At 42.9% G+C, this 24,347-nt stretch overlaps 2 protein-coding genes across 5 annotated transcripts; one reads left to right on the top strand and one right to left on the bottom strand.

Moving 5' to 3' along the window:
- Positions 1-274: 274 nt before the first annotated feature.
- On the top strand, positions 275-24,286 carry sno (Protein strawberry notch). Of its 4 annotated transcripts, XM_089263148.1 has the most exons (13): positions 275-988; positions 8,798-8,912; positions 11,903-12,433; positions 12,838-13,158; positions 16,498-16,968; positions 17,039-17,424; positions 18,120-18,526; positions 18,585-19,019; positions 20,004-20,144; positions 20,181-21,838; positions 22,210-22,348; positions 22,444-22,828; positions 22,894-24,286. In XM_089263148.1, exons 1-13 carry the CDS (start codon positions 986-988, stop codon positions 23,122-23,124), a joined length of 5,223 nt encoding a protein of 1,740 aa, XP_089119274.1. In that variant the 5' UTR covers positions 275-985; the 3' UTR covers positions 23,125-24,286. The 4 variants fall into 4 exon arrangements, with proteins under 4 accessions (XP_089119274.1, XP_089119273.1, XP_089119272.1 ...); XM_089263147.1 differs by having other exon boundaries at positions 12,841-13,158; positions 20,004-21,838; XM_089263146.1 differs by having other exon boundaries at positions 20,004-21,838.
- Positions 4,269-5,337, bottom strand: LOC108655728 (uncharacterized). The gene has a single exon (XM_018107506.3). It carries the CDS (start codon positions 5,335-5,337, stop codon positions 4,423-4,425), a length of 915 nt encoding a protein of 304 aa, XP_017962995.1. The 3' UTR covers positions 4,269-4,422.
- Positions 24,287-24,347: the final 61 nt, after the last annotated feature.

Here is a 24,347-nt window from a genome sequence, read left to right as displayed (position 1 = left end):
AAAATACTTTTGTCATTCTGGAAGCCATATCAACATGATTACGCGGTCTAACCATATATCGATAAGTGTATAATTCAGTATTTTATATTTTGTGTTTTATTTGGTAATTTACTTTTACGGCTTATTGCATAGAAAAGAAATACAGAATTAAGTTGCTTACATGTGTTCAGTTTGTTTTTAGGATATGAAATTAAAAAATAGTAATATAGTATATTTAGTGTATTTTCGCAAATACCAAATACGTATTTCCATATGTACTTCCATCGATATCGATAAATGTTACTTTATTAGCGTGCGACGTGCGCTGCGGACGTATGTTACGTGTGTTTTCGGCTTGTTAACTTTTTTTTATTGTTTTCTTCCTCTCTTTTTTTGTTGTTATTGTGCGTGTACGTGACTGCAGCTAAGCGCAGCCGTAACAAGTATCAAAAATAACGAAATTGCAATAAGTTGCCAAGAAACAAGCCAACAGCAATTTTATATACAGCGTTCTGAGGCAATGGCTTTGCAGAAAACTTAAACAAACAAAAGAACTAGACCAAAGGTAAAGAAGCAAAGAAGAAAAAACGTGTGTTGGGTCACAGCCGCAACCTAAGCGCGGAGCCATAGGCAGAGCCAGAGCTCAATCGTGTGCTCGCTGCTCCAAGAGGCTGAAGTAGAAGAAGTGGAAGAAGCAGCAGCAGCAGTAGGCGAACAATTGTTCAATTGCCATTGCGACTCGGCGCTCTCTGTCATTTTCTCTCACTCTTTCTCTCCTTCCTCATCGCCGCTGCTGCTGACCGACCGCCTGACCGTCAGCGTCGTCATTCGATTTGTCGTTGCCTTTGCCCGTCGTCTGCTCTCTAAACGCGCGCGTTCGTCGCTTTTCCTCTTCCGGCCTGGCCACTCTGAAGTTAACGGCAAACAGCAACAACCATAACAAGAGCAACAACAATAACAGAACTAGCGGCAAAAACAAATTGCGATACGCGTAATAGGAACAAAAATGGTAAGTTCACAGTTACTACAATGTGTTTATTTGTTTGTTTGTTTGTTGTGAATGGTCTTGATCATATCATATAGCCGCATTTGATGGCCACTGACAGCAAACGCATCATCAGCAACGATTGCAGCGCAGTCGCTGCTAGCAGCATCTACGGCGGCAGCAGCAGCTGAGCGTGTGTACGCTAGCCATCTCGCTCGCACTTGCTGAATGCGTGCACAACCACATGGTGTGGCTAAAAGAAAAGCAAAAACAAAAATGAATAAAAAAAAACGCAAATTTGCCCATGCAAAAACAAAAAAGTTTCAATGTGATAATGGCGAATTCGAGTATTGTAACGACAGAGCGTGTGAGCGAGAGAGCAACACAGTGAGCTGTGCTACACGCGACACAATTAATTTGCATTGTTTGTTTACATTTGTTGCCGTTTCTTCGTTCCATTTATTTGATCTGTTTATTTCCTTTACCCACAGCGTCGCGGCTTTAATTTCATTACACAATTTTTTATGGGTGAAAATCGTTAAGCGATTTTGTGTTAGGTTAGGGTTAAGGCCATGCGCCCGTTGCCATAGGAAACCGTCTAAGCTTGCTTTGATTAGCCTCAACCATTTTTCGTTCTCTGCTTCAACCGCTGCTCCACAATTTCGTTCAGAATTAGCTTTATTAGCTGTTTGCTATTTACTGTTTATTTATGCGGCCTTTAAGGTGTACCATATACAAAGCTAGATCTATAGTGAACAAAGCTTATAAATAATAAATATTGTTATTAAAGAAACATATTCATTTCCTCAAAATTAGCTTTAAATTCACTAATTTGCTAACTCAACGAATTTGATTACAAATATGATTTTTTAGAAAACAAGTATACGGATATACATATGTATGTAAATATAATAATATATTTTCAATAGTTATAGTCTTTTGTATATGGATGTAGTTTCCAAAATGGTATTCTCTATATGTATTTCAGCAATTTTAAATTGTTATTCTAAAATACTGCTTTTTTTTTTTTTTTAAGTAAACAATTCTTACATCATATAATATAAATAATATATAATACTTCGTCGCGGCAGTAATTTCTAAAAACTCCCAAAAACGGAAGAAAACTGTTTGAATAAATTTGGAACATATTTATATATAATATTTAATTTATATATAAATTATTTAAGTTTAAAGTAAAGATCTAGGAAAACTAGCGAAAGTAGAAAATCTTTCATAACATAAAAAAAGAGAAAATGAATTTATCTTTCTTAATATATGTACTTCTTTGTACATGTGTACAATTGTATATATGTATGTATGTACATATCTATATTAATATTACATTTAAAAATAGTATTTTACAAATTGTAGGGAGTTGTTTTTATTTGTTAGGTTTATCTATAAGTTCAAAGCTGATCTATTAAAGCTAACTGCTTGTCAGTATTTTGTATATTCGTTGACTGTCTGTGCCGTCTACATGAATGTTCACTGTATGTGCAGCAACAATTTGGCCAGGTCAGCGCAGTAAATGGGTAGGAAAGGTATTCGTTAGTAGGAATTGCTGCCAGCAGCAGCAGCAGCAGCAGCAACATCAATCAGCAGGAGCGGCAGGAGCAGCAGTCGATGCCACTCCCAACACATTTCCCCTACTTAGAGGCAGCCTATTTATCAGAGATTCGTCCTTTGCTGTCATTCGCTGCAATTCGCTTTGCCCAGCGACGCATGCGTCAACGCAAAGGGGTAAATGCCGCCCACACTTGTGCACCTGCCTGGAATCATATAATATACACACATATATACCTTGATATATAAGGAGCGAGGCAGATAGACATATGCAATATATGTATGTGGCTCAAACTGTTGATCGGCAATGCAACCAAGCACAGTCCCAATTGCAGATAGACGATTGCTAAAAGTCCATTAAGGCCGAAATGCACTGTAATGTGATGGCATATTCACTTGCAGCTGCGAGAAATACGTGGAACTCTATATGCTGACTCTGACTGTTAGCAACAGCTAGGGAAATTAATAAAAATGTAAATGTATATATAAAATAATAATATTAATAAGTATTGTATTTTTCTTTAATTTTTGCTGGCTTTAGTGGAATAAATAAATATATACATGTGGCATCCTCGTTACCTAATCTCAACTAGATGGCATCACCAATGAAAACGAAAAGAAGAGAAGAAAATTGTTAGAGACCTAATAAAAGTTACTTAAAGTTGCTCAAATTGAAATCAATATTCACAATATTCTGTTAATGCTCCATAATTGTTACATATATAACCATTTCATTAGATATTGAAGTAACTCTCTTATAATTTGCCCTTTCGCACTCCATTTCGTGCAGCCTGTTGACGTCTGTTGTAGCGTGTGCACACTGTATGTTTTTTGCTCTTTATTTCCTTGCCGTTTCTCTTTTTTGTTTTTATTTTTATTTTCGTTTTTCGCAACCCTTAAGCTGCACACACTCTCTCTCTCTCTCTCTCTCCCTCTCTTTCAATATGTGTATACTCATATACATATTTATATTATTTTTTTTCCTTTGTTGTTTTCACCATTTTTGGCAAATTCAACAACATGTTGATGTATTTCCTTTTCACACACACACACACACACGCACAGCTATTTGGGCTTTTGTATTCTTTTTCGCAAGGTCATTCGTTGTGATTTTATTTTGTGTGTCACAGGAGGCGCAAGTAGCAACAAAAAAATAAAAGGAAAAAAATAGAAATAAATAAACGCAATAAAAATGTGTTGCTTGCCCCAATATTTGTGGCATGGTTGGTTGAGCGTGCAATAGGATTAAGTGAAATTATTCCCTTGATACCTAGCGAGAAGCAGTTATAATTTAATTTCAGAATAATATATTGCTAAAACAATATGCAAATTGAATACATGAGTAAAATATTGAGCACATTTTTTATTTATTAAAAAAAGAAACAAAAACGATTTATTGCAACTATTTATTGCTAGTTAATATTTCGCTCTAGCTGCGTCTCAGCTTCTCTGCCCTCTCTCTCTCTCTCTCTCTCATTACATTCATTGCAACGAACTTTAGCTTCGCTTTTTATAGGTTTATTGGGCAGACTTGAGCAGTTGAAGCGATATAGCGATCTTTATCCTATTTATTCATATGTATTAGCACATATATATAGTAGATATATACATATACATACATATGTATGTGTATTTTCCCGTCTTCTTTCAACTAACGTTTTTTTTTTTAAACAATTTACTCCATCTATTTATATTAACAAACATATATTTACATAACAAAGAAAAAAAAAATAAAGGGAAATGCATTTCCCTTTATAAAATTACACAAAATTAACATGAAAACAATATATAGTTATAGTTATATATATATACATATATGCATATATAGAAGGCCATTTCTTATGAACTAGAACAATGGCAATTAGGGAAAGGCCTGTTGAAAGACCGGCTTTCTTTTAGTCCTCCTGCGGCGCATTCTCATCCATGTTGCAGAACACATTGCGCATGTTCTTTAAATCCGGCGGCGCAGTGTCCGGATTGAGTATCCACATAGTGTACGCCTCTTTGTCGGTTTGTGTTAGCGGCTTAAAGTTGCGCGGATTCTGTGCCTCCTCGCCCTGCAGCTTCGAATTGTAGCGCGCATACGCATAGACGCGATAACGCCAATTATCAAAGGACTGCCTCCACTCAGGCACAGTTTTGACCGCGCCCTGGGGCGCGGCGTTCAATACTTTTGCCAACTGATGCCAGTACTTGTCGAGAATGGGATAGTTGCGTGGATATTCGTTGATGATTTTATTCTGTTGCAGAAAGTGCACGTAGAGGTCCTTCTGGTACTTTGTCATGCGTTGCTTGCGTTGTCGAGTCTTATTTGGGTCCGTTTGGTTTGAAGCCATGTTGACGCCTAGTTGTTGTTGTTGTTGCTGCTGCTGCTGCTGCTGCTGATTCTGCGGAACAGAGGCGGGCATGCCCAGCTGCGCAGATGCAGCACCACCACTAGCCTTGCTCTGGCACAGTTTTGTGGGCTCCTCTGGTGTGGGCAATACGTTGAGTAGCTTTTGAGCACTGCTGCGGCATTGGGAATGAAGCACATTGTTGTCCAAGTCGCCATCGTTCACTTGCCTTATTTCGATAACAAAATTTGTTAGATCATGCCGTTGAGCCAAATAGTGTAATAGCAGCTCATCCGGAATGTCAAAGTCGATCTTCTTATTACGAAACTCAAAGTCATAAATGCCGAATGCAGCGCGCACAACATTCTTCATCTCCCATAAGCTTAAATTTCGCTTCTCCTCTGGCACGCCAAACATGAGCAATTTTTTAATATCACCAAATTGGAAAGGTATTATAACTCCAGAACGCAGCGCCATTTTCTATGCGATAATAAATATTCCACGTTTCGGTTTTAAATTTAAAAAAAATTTTTTTTTTGCGCGTTACTGCTTAACGTATTGATTTTGTTGTTTATTTATGTTAAGGTTACATGAAGCAAACAAAAAATGTAAGACATAGAATTCTCGGATAGAGTGTTTTTCCTAATCAAATATGTCTGTACGTATTTTGTTGAAGTTGTACGACTTTTTGGCTATAACGACGATTTTACATTGGTATACCCGGTAGTCGCGCTAACCAGAAGGAGCCAAAAAAATATATTTTATATTTATTTTTGTCCTCCCTCTCCTTCTCTCCCTCACTCTCTCACTCTCTGTCTCCCTCTCTCTCTCTCTCTCTCTCTGTCTCTCTCTCTCTCTCTCTCTCTCTCTCTCTCTCTCTCTCTCTCTCTCTCTCCCTCTCTCTCTCTCTCCCTCTCTCTCTCTCTCTCAGAAACATATGAAAATACAAATTGTAGCCAAACCTGGCTCTATTTCGCCTTTCTTGTACTCTAATTGAACGATCTATTATCTATACTGGAACTACCTCTTATATGTATGTAGCTCTAACTCTTATAAGATAGCAGAGATTTGACTTATGCTGATATCTGGAATACTTTGCTGCATCTTTATGGTTTATAAATCTGTTCTAAGCGCGATCCGTCTGGAAAGTTATTCGAATTGCAAACGGATTGTTATTCATAAGTCAACAAAGTACGCCCCCTTATGACACGTTGCTCACACCGAGACCTTACTGTAGTTTACACTTAGTGTGGTGCGTGGTGAGTTATCGGGTGGGTGCAGTGTCTGTGCCTGTACCTCTGCCTGGTTCTGTTTCCGTTTCAGCGATTTGCCTAGCTACCGAGTCATTGATTTATCTCTATGTATAGGAGCAGAGACAGCAGCAGAGTTAAACGGAGGGGGCAGAGGTCATGGCGGAGGTTCACAGTCAAGCTGGTTCGGCGCTTGGCTTCAGCTAGTCGTAAACCACTCGGCGGTGCTGTTTGCTGCTATCTTGCTCTAATTGCCCGCTCTGCATGCGTTGTGTCCTGTGTATCCATTGCCTCCGTTCCACTCATTGTCGCCGCTGTTGCTGCTGCTGCTGCTGCCGTTGCTGCCTCCTCGGGCTCCGTTTCGATCTGGGCCTGCGCCCCTCCATTCCAATGAGTAGGCCGCCTTTAGTTAACCAGGCAATCCTTTTGTTTCAGCCACTAACAATGGAGGCGGTGCAGAGAGGGGCGTGCGCCCATAGGGTGTTTGTCCTCCTGTTGGGGGTTGGCACGGCCACATTGCACATGCCACGTAGTTTTCAGTTCAGCTCGTTGCTCATAGTTCGTAGTGTTCGGTATCTCTGCATGCCAAACATTCTCCACTGCCTCGTTGCCTCTGTGTGTGTATGTGTGTGTGTGTGTGTGTGTGTGTGTGTAAGGGTTGGGGTAATATTTCACATTCAACCCTTTCTCGAGTTATGCGGCACACTGGGCGCTGATAAGTTAATTAATTTATAAATGAGAGCACATATATGCAAATACATATATCGATAATTAATCGATACAACAAGCATTACAGCTCTGCATAGTGTATAGCTATATATTTTATATGCGCTTTGACTTTGTTTCAAATATAATTAAAAAATGCATATAGATTAATAATTAAGGATTTATCGATAAATGGAAATGTTGAATCGAGCTTAGAATAAAACAACCAATATTAATTATTTACATATTTCACTGTATCGATAATATGTTCATTATACTCATTCATTATCATATCTATTGTTCACTTGCGACGTATCGATAATATTTTTAGCGAAGTAACTCTCAAATGTGATAAATATTTTTACTTAATTGCTATGCATTATGTCGTAAAAGTATCGATATAAGCAATCTATATATTTACATATATTTGTTTATCGATACAAAATTGTTTTTATAAATAATAAGTTATTTATTTATTTATTTATATATATAAATATATCGATTGAATAGATCTGCTGGACTTTTGAGACAACTATAATAGAATATTTGTCTTAGACATTTGGCTAGACAGTGTGTCAATCAATAGTTGATTGATCGATTAATCAACTTTCTAAGTAAAATGAATTCTGGCATTTTCAATATATTTTGCACCACTGTGCACAGTCTGTGTTCGTTTGGTGCGTTGTTATTCGAGTGGTGGTTTACCCTCCTCCTCCCATCCGTCCGTCCGTCCGTCCGTCCGCTCCTGACCGTTTCAAAGTTGGGCCAACCACCCGAGCGCCCCCAGCGCGCAATGTGAAATATTCAAAAGGGGTGTGTGCCAGAGCCTCTGCCATAACCAGAAGCGAAGTGGAGCGGGAGTGGAACGGCTGTTGATTGGGGTTAGAGCGCTTTAAATGGAGAGTGGAGAGTGGAGAGCGCTAGGTGGGCCCTGGGCCATGGGCCGCAAAACGCCGAAAAACTGCAAGCGTGTACTGCCTGATGGCCTGATGGAAATTTTGGTTGCCCGACTGGCCGGGGCAGAGAGAGACACACTGGAGCACGGCATGGCGTAGTTGCCTCCAACACGAGCGCAGGAACAGTCGCAAATTGCAGCCGTAGCCGTAGTCGTAGCCGTAGCCGTAGCCGTACCAGTGCAAATCAATTGTGGCAAGTGTTAAGTGGCGTCACCTGCAACTGACCTCAGCTGCAGCCAAGCAACTGGGCAGCTGTGCAACTGAAGCCAGCAGCTCTGCAGCCGCACACGTTGCCAGACTGTTCGAAACTCTGTCTCTGTTTTCGTTGGCATTTTTTTTTTTTCTTGGCGCTCCGTTTTTTTCTCGTGCTTTTGTGCCGTTTTTTCTAAACAACTGTGTGAAAGAGTGCTATCTCGCTCGCACTCGCATTCGCACTCTATCGCGCGTTAGCTGGCTCTCTCTTGCATTTGCCTCTCTGCGTGTGTGCGTGTGTGTATGTGTGTGAGTGTCTGGCAATCTGTGTCTGTGTGAGTGTGTGTGTGCACAAAAGTGTGCTACATTTTTTCTCTCTTTTTTTCTCTTTACGTTTTTTTTTTGTGGCGATTCTCCTTAAATTCGCGTGCGTTTCTTAAAGCCAGCTGTGTGAGCATTTTTTTCCCGTTTGTTTTGCTACGCTCGCCGTTACACTGCAAAAAAAAAAAAGAGAAAAAATGAATGCTGTATGGAATGGAAAATAAATTCTAAAACTAATGCTGGCTTGTTCAGATGGTCTTATTGATATATGTACATATATATGAAAACCCATAAAAAATATGTGAAATCTCCTATTTGAGTGATTCGAATAGTTCGTGTCTCTAGCTATATATATATATACATAATTTATATGTAATATATGTGGATACAGATGTATAGATAAATATTGTATATTTCTCTCTTTTCTCACTATTAATTTATTTAATTTAATTTAATTTTACATTTATATATCACAAAATTTCTTAATAATTGGGTTTTATTTTTATTTTACAGACGTCGAAAAAGCGAAAAAGTTTTTTGGATGCCGATGATAATGACGATTTCGATGACGATGATTCCGGCTCTGATTTCGATGACGATGAAGATCCAGATCAAATAGAAGTGCCCGGTAAGTGCCTGCAAAATTTCGATAATTTGTATTTCGATTTGCGTGCCTAAAGTTTCGGGTTCAGGACCTCTAGACACGCCGTCGCTGAGCCGGCCCTTGCCTCGACCCTCGCACAAACTTTACCCTTTGCTGTTGGTGGCCCAAAAGGGTCGACCTGGCAACAGAAATAGTTTTTGTGAAATGATTTTCGCCTGGGTTCGTATAGCATCTAACGAAAACCTGTGCTATATGTTATGTGTGGGGGGGGTAACAGGTAGAGACACAGTGGGCTTTGCATAGTCCCGAAATGCCAGCAGAGGGCTGTGTTGAGTGTGGGTGTGTCTGCACACATAAGCCCAATAATTTTTAAAGCTTTAGACAGATAAAATTGGTATGCGCACTTTCGTAGAGCTCTCAAATCGCATAAACAATTCACTAAAGAAAAATCTTTATAATGCTCAGGCAGCGCGTTTCTGTATATAAAGAAAAAGGGAAGAGGGAAAGAGAGAGAGAGAGCGAGAGCGAGAAAGCGAGGAAATCTATAAATCTAAAGCAGTATCAAGTTATACATTAAAAGAACATTTTAAAAAATAATATTTAACTATCTTTAGAATCAAAACGACAATCGATTGCTCGATTACCATGAACATTGCCCTTATACGTGGAAAAAGTTATTCGACATGGCTATCCGAGTATCTAGTAATATGCCTTATATTCGAATTGGATAAGTTGGATAAATCGCTAACATTGAAATTCAGATCTTTGCTAATTTGTAGTACTTTTGTATCAAAAATTAGCTCTTCTTTAAAAGTTAAAAGTGTTTTGTCATTGCTAATTCGATTCCATTAGCCGTACTTTTGTACCTTTGCCTTAACTTAGTAATCGATAGTAATTAATAAACAATTACCGTGTGCAGCTGCAAGGCGAATCGAATTGCAGGCAATCGAGTTGGCCAAAGGAAATAATGAATTGTATAATCAGCGTGCATTCGATATGGTTTCTATATGATATGAGGTATATGAAATGCAGCTCACTCTCTCGCTCTCTCTCTCTCTCTCTCTCTCTCTCTCTCTCTCTCTCTTTATATAACTCCGTCTCTATGTATTCACATCGATATACGTTTGCTGTCCATAGATGCCATTAATTATGTCTATATATGCAGATGAGAATCGCCCTGCCTTAGCAGCTATATACACACATGTATATATATATGTACATATATGATAGATAGACGAGTGCATCTGTAGAAATGCAATTGTTGTCTTCGACTGTTTGCATTGGGTACAAGTTGTATGCATATCAAGTCTCAATGCAGAGCCTCCCACGCAAGGCCTTAATGAACTATCTATTATAGATGAGCTGCGGAACCGATGTGTATATATACTGCTATATACGTATATATCTATATATATATCTTTATGCCTGTTCAGCTGGCAATTAAGACGCATAATCCCCTCACTCGGACCTCAAACTTTGACCTGTCAATAAAATATAAATACAGGCGAATAAAGCCTATTTCGATTGCTAAATCTGCATATGCATAGATAGTCAAATATACATAGGTACATATATACAACTGTGCAATCGTACAATATAATAAGATTTAACTGTACTCACCTGGGCAAAATAAAATTTGGCAAATCAAAAAATATCAATTGGAAATATAAATACTGATTACAACTGATCGATAACACCCAAAGTTATCGAATGATAACATCAGCAAACAGTTTGTATAATCGACTCTCGATTAAGTTATTGTTATTCAAAATTATTTCCACAATCACAAATGCAGCATGTATACATCATGTGGGTCTATCGATCCCATACAAAATAAACTATTTAATCCAAATTTTATAAAAGTCGTTTGATCTTTGCATCTATGGGCATTTCATTCCCAAATAGATTATAGATAATTAGCCAATACTTATATATTTTGTTTTCTCTTACTCAATTTTCAATTTCAATGTCAATTCAATATGAGAGTGGAAAGAGTGCTGAAGTAGTGGAGGGGGGGAAGGGAAGGGGGCTATACTTAATGCAGCCCTTGTTAGCAGGTAAATGCAGGAGACGGAGACACATGCACCCATCCTTTCTCTCGCTCTCTCTCTCTCTCTCTCTCTCTCTCTCTCTCTCTCTCTCTCTCTCTCTCTCTCTCTCTCTCTCTCTCTCTCTCTCTCTCTCTCTCTCTCTCTCTCTCTCTCTCACTCTACAAATGTGCATAGACAGTCGCAAATGTCTACAAGCATTTGCTAATTATATACTCATTATACATATCTATAATATGTGTGTGCTTGTGCGTTCACGGACATCATAAAGTGGGCGGGCACTGCCCTATACATAACACTAATCAAGATGCGATGGTCGCAAGAGAGATGGTGTACTACTGCGTCATTAGGGGGCTGAAAGTTGCTTGAGATGGTTGGGGCCTTGGTGCACATAGCCAGCGGAGGGCAATGCAAATAAATCGATTCCAAATATATATGTACAAATTTATAAACATATAAATATATATATATTTGGATATACATAGTACATAGGGATTTCCGAAAGTTACGAAAGTAAAAGTTGTAATGGACTTAAAAGTGAAAGAAATACTGTTATTGTATTGTTTAAAGAGAGAAATTTTCACCTAAGCATATAGAGAATAGAAAAAAAAAACCTGATTAAGATAAAAGAAAAAACCTTATTTTAATTCAACTCTGCCAGGGCTTAGTCTTTCGAGTATAGATAGCCTAAAATATACATATGTAGGACAGAGCATACTTCTAGGCTTCAGTTCAAGCTGTTTTTTTTGGGTTCAGAAACAACATTTCCCTTCTCCCTTCTCACTCCAGCTACAATGCTGCCGCCACGTCAGGCTGAGAATCTCAGTTTACGTTTTGAGGGATTCCATTTAGTTGTTGATTAGATTGCAGACAAGTCAAATATCAAATATCAGTTTGCACTTGATGGATTCGTTTAGCTGTGATACATTTTATGAACTGTTTTGTTGTTGTTTTCTTATCTTTTAGGCGGCGGTCGCGATCTAAATACTGCAGTTACCTACGCTAAAAACATACGCGGCAGTTCAGTTGGCATCGACGTTGCCAACAAACAGGCGAACAGCCTGAGCGGCAACAACAGCAACATAAGCGAAGCTTTTCTCAAGCTGGGCAACAGCAGCAATAGCATTATTAACAACAACAACAACACTAACAACAAAAACAACAATAACAGTAGTATCAGCAACAACAACAACAACAACAACGTCATCAAAGTGAACAGCATTAGTAAGCCAAATTCCTTGCTGTTGAGCAACAATATCAACAGCAGCAACATCATCAACATCAGCAACAACTCCAGCAACAGCAACAGCAGTAGCAGTAGCAATAGCAACAACAACAGCAGCAATAACATTACCGTGGTGCGGCCAACGATTGTGACGCATACAGCAAAGCCAACAATTGTGGGCGGCAAATTTACGGCGCTGCCAACGACGATAACAACTAAAGTCGCCCTAGCGGACAAGGGCCCAAACAACATGCCAAAGAAATTGACGGCGGGTAAGTGTGACCAGATACGAGTACTCAACAAATGCATATCTCACACCCACACGAACACATAACTACTAAATACATACATACACACACACAAATATATGTATACATATGCGCGCAATACGCCAGGCAATTTTTGCAAGCTCAACTTGAAATTAATGCTGCTGTCTTCGTTCTCTTTTTCTCTCTCCCATACACTCTCTTTTTCCCGTTTCTTTGCATCACTTCAAACGGTTTCATGATCTCGCTCGCTTGCTTGCTCGCTCGCTCTTTCGTTCGCTCTTTGGTTTGATTTGATTTTTGGTTGATTTTTGATTTGATTTTCGTTCTTGTTTTGGTTGTTGCTATGGTCGTTGTTGTTGCTTTGTTTCGTTTTGTTTTGTTTCGTTTTGATTTGGTTGGTCCAGCAGCAGGAGCAGCAGCTGCCAGCGGCGCCAATAACACACGGATTGGCGCAAGTGGCGCCGGCAGTGGCCTAAGTGCAGCCAGCGCCTATTTGAACAGCGGTGCCGGCAACTATTTGAACAGCCTTAGCACCAATGACCTGATGAGCCTGGCCGCCTATGTCGCATCCAAGGGATCTTCAGTGAATAGCAACAACAACCTAATCAACAACAACAACCTGAACAACAATAACGGCACCAATAGCTTCTTTGCCAATAGCGGCGGCGCCTCAACTTCAGCCGCCTCTGCTGCCAATTTCAATATGGCCGCGTCTTTATTGGCGCAGAGTAAGTCCTGTAATGTTGGTAACAACCAAGAAAAACAAAAATATAAATAATTCTAATCATTATGTGTGTGTGCCTACATTGACAAATAGTTGATTTTGTCTGTGTCTTGAGAAAAGTGGCAACGCTTGTAAGTGCAATCGTTTGGTATCCTTAATGAACACTGTTAATAGTAGTGGCGGGCACTGTTATTGATATTTTGATCTTTCTTTTTGTAGAGCAGCGAGTGGCAGCCTTTATGTTGAATCACCCTGTTGTGCTATTATGGGCACTGTTATTAACATTGGTGCACACTGTCAGACATTCAAATTCATGAAACTTGTCGATGAGCGGAGTAGCCTCTGTATTTGAGTTTGATTTGATTTCTGCTGAGTAGGCTTTGGAATCGAGGCTATGTTGTGACGAGAGCTGGACCTTTCTCTCCCCAGTTTCAAACTGAACATACTACTGATTACAGCGTGAGCATTTTTTCAAAATTTGGTGTTTTGTTTCAGAAAGGAAAAAGAAATATTTGTGTTCCAATTTTACTAAAATCATTCGAATTTCAACCATGGAGAAGAGCAGTTCGCAAGAATTCCCCACTCCGATGAGCTCGAGTAGCAGCATTAGGAGCACCAATGATTACATCAGCGACCAAGTGGACAGCCAGGTTGAAGAGCAAGTGAGCAACGCAATTAGGCGCTTCTATCACAGCCATGGCCAGTCTTTGAAGAAGCTAGAGAGCTTATTGATGAATCAAGTGGTGCCACGGATGGACAAATCGCGCGCCGATCATGGCCGTGTGATGAAGCGTATGATGCGACGCCTGAACGATCTGCGTCCAACGATGGTGAACTACAAAACTTGCCTGGAAGATGGCGAAAGCCCTTGCCATAGTCTGCCCGATGAGCCAGACGCTGGTATGAAACGCTTCCGGAAGAAACAAGACAAACTCTTCGCGCGTCAGTCGATCGACTTGCGCTCCTGTTTTTCATCGCTAATAAAATGTAGGAAGCCCAAGCCGGCCTTCGAAGACTCGGTAACGGAAATCGTCACAGAGCCCCAATCCATCTCGCAGCTGACAGGCACTAAGTCGCGGGGGCATCTGCAGCCAAAGGTCGACCTCACCCAGCCACAACTAGCCAAACCTGAGAAGAACATCAAATTTCTCTATAAAAATCTTGGCTTCGGCTCGTCGCTCGGCAAGGCATACCGGGATCCAGAATACGCTTTGCGTAAAGTGGAGTACCGTCACTTTGGTCCCCTGCCCGAAAAGTGCTCAGCTGAGTCGGATAGTAAACGGAAAGAGCTCTGTCGACGATTGCTCGAAGTGAACCTCCTGTTCCACAAGTCCTCCTGTTCACTGCACATGAATCGCTTCAAATACCCGCCACGCTATTCCTTGCCCAAGGCGTGGCTCTTCAAGTCGTCGCTGCTCACACATTTTCCCCTACGCTGGCAATACTCGTAAAGATCATTCAATGGCGGAGTGCCTGCAACCGGAACAAATTTCTGTCCACATCACAAGTTTCTCCTTAGCTCTCGTTTCGTTTTTATCTTAAATCTCAAACGCTCCACATACTAAATAAATAACTGTGAGCACATTTAACCCTCAATCATGTTTGTTCCTCTATCTCTCTTTCCTTTGGTCTGTTGTTGGATCTGAGTACAAGAAGTCGAAGAGTCTAGGGCCGTCAAACCGGGGCAATATTGTGTGTGCGAGTAAGCTAGAATTTGTCTCGTATGTTCGCTTCCATTTTTACTGAGTAGTCTTGGAATCAGGCATCAAATGAAGGTTTCATTTGAATTTCGCTGAGTAGGCTTTGAAATCGAAGCGTGTTGTGATTGGGAGCTGGAACCTTTTCGCCTCACTTTCAAACAGAATACAGAGCTCGACACATGTCGAGCATTTTTCCAATTTTCATTCCAGTTGCAATAGAAACTTTCGATTGTCTTGAGGCGAAACGCCCGCAAAATTGATACACTCCGCTGATCTCGAGTTGTTATGTCAACAATGGCTGTCCCTCGTCGCTCGTCGCCTTCGTTTAGGGGGTGCAACAAGGCAGGAGACGAAGACATCAAGCGTACCTCCTGCTCGACAATTCGTCGTACCAGTTCAACCAGCCTGGCTCCTGCCCCAGTTGCGCCGCTCCAATGCGACGCTGGTTCTCAGTCTCCGCTGGATGGACGGGTGAAGATCATGGCGGAGTACCAGTAACCGTCGTAAAATTTTCCGTCCTTGTTATGCCCTTAACCTGTTGTTGCTTTCGAGTGTCATATAATCAGAACTTTTTTTTGTTTAGAACTTTTCCTGCACATTACATACGGACAATAAAGACCTCTTTTCACAGTCAACTTGAAATGTATTTGATTCTCCTTCGTCCCTTATTGAGTCTCAGCAGTGCCAAAAGTCGAAAAGTCAAGGGGCGTGCGAGGTCTGTGGAATACTATGTGAAGAATCTTTAGTCTGATACTGAATTCAAGTTGATTGCTGAGTCATTGATGAGGCCAATGGGTACAAATGGAACCCTCTCAATATTTGCTATACTGTTTAAACGGATCTCGTATACCTAATAGTTGAAATACTTTCACTTATTGGAAATATTAATCTAATTAACCTATCCATTTTAAAATGCAATTTGTTCGCTCTACTAATCACATGAATCACATTCCATCTCTCTCTCTCTCTTTCTCTCTCTGTCTCTATCTCTCTCTCTCTTTCTATCTGTATTCATATCATGTTCTATTCATCCTTGCCTCTCTGTTCCTCTCCTTCTCTTCTCTTTCTCTATCTGTTTACCTATATCCATCTCACTCTCTCCCGCTCACCTATCTTCATCTCTCTCATTCTCTTTTCTCACTCTCTATCGCTATCTCTATCTCTGTTCATATCATATACTATTTCTCCTTGCCTCTCTGTTCCTCTCCTCTTTCTCTTTCTGTTTACCTATATCCATCTCACTCTCTCCCGCTCACCTATCTTCATCTCTCTCATTCTCTTTTCTCACTCTCTATCGCTATCTCTATCTCTGTTCATATCATATACTATTTCTCCTTGCCTCTCTGTTCCTCTCCTCTTTCTCTTTCTGTTTACCTATATCCATCTCACTCTCTCCCGCTCACCTATCTTCATCTCTTTCACTCTCTTTTCTCTCTCTCTCTCTCTCTCTCTCTCTCCTTCTCCTACTCACTCACTTCTCTCTCTTTATCTCCATCTGGCTTTCTTCATATCCGCCCTTCTCCTTCTCCCTCCAACTGTCTCGCCCTCTCTGTCTTTCACATGCAACAATATCACATCAAAACTTCTGAAACGATCGACATAAAAAACAAAAACCCCCCCGTTTCCCCACACTTGTCTTGCAGTGAGCTATGCGGGCGGTGCCACGCCCATGCGTACGCCGTTCAAGCCGCAGCCGGTGGGCATGGCAGCAGGTGTTACTGCCAGCGCCACACTGAAGAGCAGCAGCGCCGTTGGCGGTGCCACGCCCCAGGCGGCAGCCAGCGCTGGCGCAGCGGGCGGCGGGATGAAGGTGAACACCACGATGCTGGAGAAGCTGCAGAAGCTGATCTCGCTCAATCCGGAGTACTTGACCAGTGGCATACCCAATCATGTGATGACGCAGCTGTTCATGCAGCCGTCGCAGCAGCAGCACCAGCTGCAGCAACAGCAGCTGCAACAGTTGCAGCTGCAGAATGCGGCTGTGGCGAACGCCAATGCGGCGACGGCGGCGGCGGCGGCGGCGGCGGCTGTCTACGTGCAGCAGGAGGAGGATGAGGTCGACTATGAGGAGATGGGCGTGGCCGAGACATACGCCGACTATTGGCCAGCCAAACGTGAGTACTCGAGCTCGGTTGAACGGTGCGAACGATGAGTGATGCGAAATCTCTCTTTCTGCTCCCGCAGTGAAGCTAGGCAAGAAGCATCCGGATCCGGTCGTGGAGACCGCCTCGCTCAGCTCCGTGGAGCCGTGCGATGTCTACTACAAGCTATCCATACCCGCCGAAACGATCAACAGCGGCCAGCTGAGCGCCCTGCAGCTGGAGTCCATTACGTACGCATCGCAGGCGCACGACCATCTCCTGCCGGACAACAGTCGGGCGGGCTTCCTAATTGGCGATGGCGCCGGCGTGGGCAAGGGCCGCACCATCGCCGGCATCATCTACGAGAACTATCTGAAGGGGCGCAAGAAGGCGCTCTGGATATCCGTCTCCAATGATCTCAAATACGATGCGGAACGCGATCTCAGCGACATTGGAGCCACGCGCATCGAAGTCCATGCGCTCAATAAGGTGCTAGACAGTCCCAAGTATACCTAACTACCTAGACTAGATGATTAAGTAATTGAGTAATTACCCATTAAATACCCGAGTAATTGGAGCTTGATTAGTGGGAACTAACAAAGGATTGCTGATTTCATATAGATGTAATGCTCTCTAAGATCTGAAATGAATGTATAAATACAATTACTGTAGTAATTGGGTTCAGTTTATCTCTAATTACTGGAGTAATTGGGATCAATTGATCTCTAATTACTGGAGTAATTGAGATAAGCAAGTTGATTCAGTAAAGTCATTGCTAAGGAATGGGTTTATGTGCTTAAGAGCTGTAGAAAGGCCTCGCAATTACTGAAGTAATTAAGCATAGATGATTTCATTACTTGAGGAATTGAGAGAAATAAGTTGATTCAGTCAAGAAATTGTCAATTCTTATAGAAGCCTTAAGAGCTGTAGAGAGGTATCTATTGAAATACAATTACTGAAGTAATTAAGCTCAAATGATGTAATTACTAATGTAATTAACTTTGCTTCAATGCATTACAAAAGTAATTTCTTGGTAATTACTTAAGCTATTCCCATTCACAAATGAAAAGAGATACAGTGTAGCCATTACTTTTAAGCAGATTGGGAGATAGACGTAGAATCAGTTGCCAAACTCTGCTAGATGTGTGAACTAATCGAATTGAATGAACTCTTTGCTTGAACAGTTTAAGTACGCCAAGATCAGCTCCGATGCGAATAACAACTGCAAGCGCGGCGTCATCTTTAGCACCTACTCGGCGCTGATTGGCGAGTCGAACAACAAGACGGGCAAATATCGTTCGCGCTTCCGCCAGCTGCTGCAGTGGTGCGGCGAGGACTTTGAGGGGCTCATCATCTTCGACGAGTGCCACAAGGCGAAGAACCTGTGCCCCGTCGGCTCCGGCAAACCCACCAAGACGGGCCAAACGGTGCTCGAGCTGCAGCAGAAGCTGCCCAAGGCGCGAGTCGTTTATGCGTCGGCCACAGGCGCCTCCGAGCCGAAGAACATGGCCTATATGGTGCGGCTCGGGCTGTGGGGCCAGGGCACGGCCTTTGCCACATTCGGTGACTTCATTACGGCCGTGGAGCGACGGTGAGTTGAAATCAAAGTGAAATGGGAATATTCCTAATCAGATCTCCATTTCGTGCAGCGGCGTCGGTGCGATGGAAATCGTCGCCATGGACATGAAGCTGCGCGGCATGTATATAGCGCGCCAGCTGAGCTTCAAGGGCGTCAGCTTTAAGATCGAGGAGGTGCCGCTCTCCAAGGAGTTTCGCCGGATCTACGATCAGAGCGTCGAGCTCTGGGTGGAGGCGATGCAAAAGTTTACGGAAGCCGCCGAGCTGATCGACGCCGAGAGCCGCATGAAGAAGACAATGTGGGGACAGTTCTGGTCGTCGCATCAGCGCTTCTTCAAGTACCTCTGCATTGCGGCCAAGGTCAATCATGCGGTGCTCATCGCCCGCGAGTCCATCAAATACGGCAAATGCGTCGTCATCGGCCTCCAGTCCACGGGCGAGGCGCGAACTCTTGATCAGCTGGAGCGCGATGATGGCGAACTAACCGATTTTGTGTCCACAGCCAAGTGAGTTTCTGATTGATCGGATTGAATTCCACTTAATGTCCAACTCTAATGGACGCCATTATGGCTGGCATGGAGCAGATGGGAGCTACAATAGATCAACTCTTTCTCGGCCAGCGAAAATAACAAATAGAGAGAGGTTTCTCCCTTTCCCTTTCTCTCTCTTTCTCTCTTTCTACGAAAGTTTAGCTAATATATAACATAGAACAGCTTAAATACATTTCAATCATAGCTAACAGCAGCTGTGAACTGTAGAATGTTAAGTGAGAAGCTTTCAAGAGCCTTAACAGAGACAGCTCTAGGAGCTAAGGCAAAGAACTCAAACCCAATTTAACAATAGATACTAGAAGATTTCATGAGCTGTAAAAAAACATATTTAGTGAATTTTTTATCTGTCAAGCCTTAAGCTAAAATTAACTTTAATAATATCAAATTGAGTTATGAGCTTTAGCGATGAAAGAACGAAACTTTCATTAGCATATTGAATGATCTCTTATAGAAGCTTTAATACATAAGCTTGTCTGAACTTAGATAAAGAAACTTTTGTACTTGATCCGAAAAGCTTATAAATCGTATGCTTGAAAACTGTTATGAGCCTAGGCAGAGAAGCTTTTATATTAATACAACAGTAAATGAGGTTTGACAATAGCATAAATGAGCTTCAATGAGCTTTGACTTAATCAGAGAAGTTTTTATGCTGACATAACTGTGAATGAAGCTCAACTACAGAAAAAGCTTTCATGAGCCTTAACAAAGATACACAAAATGTTAAACTAGCCTTAACATAGTCCGAGCAGTGGCAATGAGCTCAAACATAAATGTTAAGCTTATTATGGAGCCTTCTTCTACGAAGAGAAGCTTCAGCAAATAGTAGAAGAAGCTCTTCCAGTTGCAAGTAGATTCAGCTGAATATCATTTCATAGCACTCATGTGCCCTGCTAGCAATTGAATAAATGTGTTTCCTGTTGCTCTCCCCTTGCTTTGCAGAGGCGTCTTCCAGTCGTTTGTTGAGCGACATTTTCCAGCGCCCGATCGCAATCGGATCAATCGCATTTTGGGCCTGTACGACGAGGGGCCGGCCATCAAGCAGGAGCCCAATCAGACGCTCAACAACAACAACAACAACAACTGCAGCAGCAGCCGCAGCGGCACCACCACCACCACCACCACCACTAGCAGTAGCAGCAGCAGCAATCGGAGCAAGCGCAAAGGCGCCAACGCGACGGCGAGCGGCCGCAAGTCGAAGAAGAAGAAGCGCAGCGGATCGTGGCAGTACAGCGACAGCGATGAGGAGGCGGCGCACACGTCCAGCGGGGATTTGGACAACAACAGCGACGAGGCGCCGGACAGCGATGATGCGTTCAATGTGGACAACAATGATGAGGACGAGGACGGGGACGACGATGAGAACCGGAACGAGGATGACGATGATGACGATGACGATGACGATGATGATGATGATGATGATGAGGACGAGGACGAGGATAAGCATGACAATGACAGCGACAGGCATAGCGTCGCGAGCGACTGCAGCTCCGACTTCAATCCGTTCTTTCTCAGCGGCAGCGACAGCGACATGGATCCCTGGGTGAATGCGCGCAGCAAGAAGACCAGCGGCAAGAAGACCCAGAAGAAGGCCAAGAAGAAGAAGGGCAGCAAGGAGGCCAAGTCCATCAAGAAGGAGCCCAATACGAGCAGCAACCACAATAACAACAACAACAACAACAACAACAATGCAGCGATGTCGGCAACGGTGGCCGCCGCCCTGAACGCGGCCAAGAGCCGGAAACCCCCGCAGCTGTCCACACAGGACAAGATCCAGGATCTGCTGCAGAAGAAGCAGGAGCTGAAGGGCACCATGACGCCGGTGGGCGTGAATGGGGTGAAGCTGAACTACGGCCCGCCGCCCAAGGATGCCATCGAGCGGGCGTGCACCATGAAGGAGGAGCTGCTGCGCAAGATCGAAAAGCTCGGCGCTCGGCTGCCGCCGAACACGCTGGACCAGCTGATCGACGAGCTGGGCGGGCCGGATAACGTGGCCGAGATGACCGGCCGACGGGGTCGGGTCGTCCAGAGCGATGACGGCTCCATTCAGTATGAGTCGCGCACCGAATCGGATGTGCCGCTCGAGACGCTCAACATAACGGAGAAGCAACGCTTCATGGACGGCCAGAAGGATGTGGCCATCATCTCGGAGGCCGCCTCCAGTGGCATTTCGCTGCAGAGCGATCGTCGCGTCTTCAACCAGCGACGGCGCGTTCACATCACACTGGAGCTGCCGTGGTCCGCGGACCGGGCGATCCAACAGTTTGGCCGCACCCATCGCTCCAACCAGGTGAACGCGCCCGAGTACATCTTCCTCATCTCGGACCTGGCCGGCGAGCGCCGTTTCGCCTCGACGGTGGCCAAGCGGCTCGAGTCGCTGGGCGCCCTCACGCACGGCGATCGGCGCGCCACGGAGACGCGCGATCTCTCCCAGTTCAACATTGACAACAAGTACGGCCGGCAGGCCCTGGAGACGGTCATGCGCACCATAATGGGCTACGAGACGCCGCTGGTGCCGCCGCCCACCGACTACAATGGCGAGTTCTTCAAGGACATTGCCGGCGCCCTGGTGGGCGTGGGCATCATAGTCAACAGCGAGAGCCATCCGGGCGTGCTCAGCCTGGACAAGGACTACAACAACATATCCAAGTTTCTCAATCGCATCCTCGGCTGCCCGGTGGACCTGCAGAACCGACTCTTCAAGTACTTCACGGACACCATGGCGGCCATCATCAACCAGGCCAAGCGTGGCGGTCGCTTCGATCTGGGCATTGTCGGTGAGTGTTGGACAGCGGAAGAAGCAAAAGATGGGAGTGAGAGAAGAGAAGAATGTGGATGGAAGAAGCAATGTGCTAAGAAAGATAAGCAAAGAGAAGAAGCTAGAGAAAAGAGGAGCAGAAAGCAAAAAGAAAATTGAAAGAAAGGTCTAAAGGAATGGGGCTAGAGACAAAGAAAAGGAATGGCAAGTAAAGCTGAAGAGTAAAGTAGCAAGAGAATACAGCGAAAGAAAAAAGAGAAGAACAGAAGAACAACGAAAGAGGAGAATGAACGGCAGCTCCATTGGCTCTATAACAGTTAGCTATTTGATATCAGATGAGGGGACACATTATGGGGCCATATCTAACTCGAGTTACTCGTTTATTTTCAGACCTGGGCGCAGCCGGCGAGAACGTGACCCGCGTGCGTCTGATCCGCTTCATGCGCAAACATGCCACAGGCGTGGCGCCCACAGAGCTCCACACGGTGCGCGTGGAGCGCGGCATGATCTGGCAGGAGGCCATTGACAAGTGAGTGTTGCACAGCGAATGCGTATAGATAGATAGATAGATAGATAGATAGATAGGATAGATGATGAGCATCGGTTTGTTCTACTCTCTGCCAGATATGCGGATCTGTTCAACGAGCACGAGGGCTTCTACACGTCGCATCAGCTGCGCAATCACAAGCGCACAGCCATCCTGGTGGTTGTCATCGAGCAGCCGGCGGCGGCTCGCAGCTCCGGCGAGGCCGACGGCAGCAGCAGCAGCAAGGCGCAGAAGAAGAAGACGCGCAGCAAGAAGGAGATCATGTGCCAGATCTACCGGCCCAACACCGGGCTGCAGGTGCGCCACGAATCGCTCTTCGAGCTGGAGAAGAAGTACCGCAAGGTGAGCAGCGAGGAGGCCGAACCGCATTGGACCGAGCAATACGATGCCTCGGTGCACACCTGCTCCCACGCCTATTGGAATGGCAATTGCCGCAACGTCAGTCTGGGCAACGACTGTGAGGTAAGGGCGGATCAGCGAATGACTCGATCTGATGAAGTCCTCATCCACTTGGTATCCATTTGCAGGTGGGTCTTCGACAGCGCCTCTATCATGTATTGGCCGGCTCGGTGCTGTCCGTCTGGGGACGGGTCGAGCATATACTGAACACGCGCTCCAACAGCAAAATGCAGGTGATACGCATGAAGACAACGGAGGGGCAGAAAATCGTCGGCACTATGATACCAAAGTCATGCTATGAGCCGCTCATGAATGATTTGCGCAGCGACTCGGAGAAGCAGGAGGAGTTCAACTATTAGAAAACATTTCAATTAATCACTTTCACTCCATCCACCCAAGTGTGAAACCCTAATCCAATCCACGACGAGATCTATTTCATACTCGTCGGACTCTTCAAAACATTTATAAAAGCCCAACCAAGAAAAATGAAGCAGAAGGTGAAGAAGAAGAAACAAACAATATTTAGAAGGATTTAGGAGAGCTAATTGACTTCTACCTCTGATTTGACCTTATTCATCTTATTTTTTTTCTTTTAGACTTTAATTTCCTTATTCTGTTAATTTTAAAGTATCGCTACCGTACATAACTCAAAATGTATTTCAAGTAGAGTGTTGAGAGTCAACAATTTTTAATAATTTGAAAATTTTCTCTTTAGTCTTTATTTTTTATTTTTATCACTCGCACAGAATAGCAAAAAAAAAAAAGAAAAAAAAAAGATATAGTGAAAAAACAAATGAAAACGCTTATTTTATGGACTTTTCTTAATGATTTAAAGAGTAATTAATTTAATTTAGTTTAACATATATATGCTAGTACACACATACAGACACATGCACATATATACACACACACACGCAGACACTGAAATACCACCAAGCAAATGTTAACTATTTATTGTGCATATGTTTAGTTACACTCACATATACCTATATATACATATATGTATATATATGATATGATTTCAGACCTTGTTTCAAATTTTTTGTTTTTTTTTTTATATGTATTTGAATTTTTTTTAATATTTTATTCTTTATTGAGAAGGCTGCAGCGCAGCGCGCAATTTGCTAATTGAAATGGAACATAATGCAAAAGAAAAGCTAACGGAAAATTCTAAAAATCTTAAATCTAAACCTAATATAAACGAGAAACAAAAAACACACTTAATTATTAATACAACCAAGTTAAGGCATTTTTTTTCACGTCAATATATTTTTAAGTTGATACTGAAAAGTCAAACCGCTGTTTGTAATTAAGGTCCTCTAACTGTAATAATTAAATTAAGTTTAGCCATTAAAGGTGTTAATATACATAATATACATATTCATATACAGATACAGATATATAACAAATACAATTGAAGTACGTGCACGTATCTACATATACATATGTACATGCAACATAATAAACGTGGAATTGTGGCATATATAAAACAAAGCAACAAAATTACACAAAATATTAGAACTCTTTCATTTTATTTAGGGATAAATTGTGGGAAATAATCAATCAATTTGAAGAGCAAATT

The sequence above is a fragment of the Drosophila navojoa genome, chromosome X (assembly GCF_054131105.1).
Source record: "Drosophila navojoa isolate 15081-1374.11 chromosome X, UAZ_NAV_1.0, whole genome shotgun sequence".
NCBI lineage: Eukaryota > Metazoa > Arthropoda > Insecta > Diptera > Drosophilidae > Drosophila > Drosophila navojoa.
This window is presented reverse-complemented; position numbering and strand designations above follow the sequence as displayed.